The sequence below is a fragment of the Odontomachus brunneus genome, unplaced genomic scaffold (genome assembly GCF_010583005.1).
Source record: "Odontomachus brunneus isolate Ranch 3 - 2012 unplaced genomic scaffold, Obru_v1 Obru_scaffold_368, whole genome shotgun sequence".
Lineage (NCBI taxonomy): Eukaryota > Metazoa > Arthropoda > Insecta > Hymenoptera > Formicidae > Odontomachus > Odontomachus brunneus.
Window position 1 is genome coordinate 15,328 of NW_022639818.1, and position 1,994 is coordinate 17,321.

Genomic DNA, 1,994 nt, shown 5'->3' on the forward strand with positions numbered 1-1,994 from the left:
TCATTACACAAACGATATTGTATTTCAAGATCTAATACTCCACGAATATAGATAACCGTTACACTAAATAGAATGTCGCAAATAATCTCGTAGGATATATTTATAAGTTATCACATGTAAACAGCAAAACAAGAAAGAGGCACAACGAAGTGGAAAAAGTTGCAAGTTTTGAAACTATTATTAATAACATTAAGAAAGTAAGGGTTTGAATTATTTTTGTTTTATGTATGACTTATTGATGAATATTCGTCCAAATTGTACCCAATTATATACGCATTCTAAGTAAGACGCAATACTATATAAAAGAATTTGTATTATGTTAATTATTGAATTATGTTATATTAAAACATCTCTGAGTAAACTTTATATAGGTACCATTAAAGGAAACTTGTATACAAGCTAAGTAAATAATAACACATATATTATATTATATACAGTAATTTCAGTTCATTAATATCAGTGACTATTAAATAAAAACATCGCAAGTACAATAAAAAGTGCCTTTTATTAAAAATATTTATAATTCGTTTGTACAAATAACACATATTTTATATCATATACAGTAATGTTATCAACGTAATGCTAAAATCATATACAAATATTCCAAATCGTTTAGAAAGGTCTCCATAAAACATGTGTGTTACGATAGACAGTTACATAACGATTACGAAAATATACTGAACCAGTCTCCAAATCCCTCCACGGTCTCCAAGATTTAAAAGGATTTTTAGCATTATGGAGAGGTTCTAAATGCGAACCTAAAATTTGTTTTAAAATAGACACGTTCTGTTCTGCTTTTTTTTTCGATGTGGTAGTTAAAATTAACGGACAGTGTCTAATCCGTGATAAAAATATGCTTCGCGAACATGTCCACTCATTACTAAAATCTGCTTGAAATTCTACAATTATATTTGGTTTTTTAAAGGACGGACCGGCCACATACATATGGTAAAATGTACTATAAATTTCAATATGGAGCATTATACATCTGAACTTGCATTGAGAACAAAGTTCTTTGTCATAATGATCCTGTTCAAAATTTGGTCCTACTAGTATAATTGTTAGATCCTTTATGTAACGCGTGAGATGTAGAAATATTTCCCAAGCATTTACATGCTCCTTTTCTAAGGAATTTAGTGCTACCACGTGAATAACGCATTTAAATTCATCTATTGTACGTGCGGAAAAAATGAGTGGTTCTAGTAAACCAGCATTTTCCATTCCATAATATAATGTTAGCGGTCCTGATACATAATCACTGTAGAAATATTTAAAACATATTCCAACTAAATCGCTGTATCGTGCGGAAGGACGCACATATATTGTAATAAATGTATTCATGTCATTAAAAGGTATTCTTTGATTTAAAAGATTTGTGAATTTTAACACAGTGAATTTGCTTGCACTAGTCACGATATTAGTGTTGATATATAATACAAACTGTTGGCATTTTCGCTCATGCAAATCTTGAAATAACTGTACATGGTCAATGCAAAAATATTCCGAATAACACGTTCTACAGTGTTCCAAATTAATCTGTGTATGACAAATAGAGCATGATTTTGCAAAAAGAATCATCTGTTCTTCATACGTCTTTAGCTTACGTGGAATCCATTTTTTAATTGTGCTTAGAAATTGTTGTCTTAAATCAATCCAATTAGATAAACTTAAAGCACAGTCTCGACGTATTTCATTCTCTCGTAAAAATCGGTTTATATTTTCACAAATCTGCATATGGTATGGACGATGCAACAATCTGTGTTCAAGAGTGCAATAAGAGATCATATCGCACAGATTACATGATATAAAAAATCCATTGTTTACTTTCTTGCAGATGTGGCAAATGTTTTCGTGAAAGAAGCTATTATAATTATTAATATTAATACGTAGATTGAATTCGTTCACATCGATTACTTTAGAAAAATTACTCATGGTGGGATATTTTGTTCGACGTATGATATCAATTTAGAAATGAAGTGTGTTGCTTCTTGTAA

General features: G+C 30.0%; 1 protein-coding gene across 1 annotated transcript in view; it reads right to left on the reverse strand.

Annotated features, from left to right (window-relative positions):
• Positions 1–486: 486 nt before the first annotated feature.
• LOC116853594 overlaps positions 487–1,994 on the reverse strand; it is a 10,486-nt gene continuing 8,978 nt past the window's right edge. Inside the window, exon 2 of the mRNA XM_032834721.1 lies at positions 487–1,994. Within this exon, the coding sequence (XP_032690612.1) occupies positions 613–1,932 (1,320 nt within the window). The 5' untranslated portion in view covers positions 1,933–1,994 and the 3' untranslated portion in view covers positions 487–612.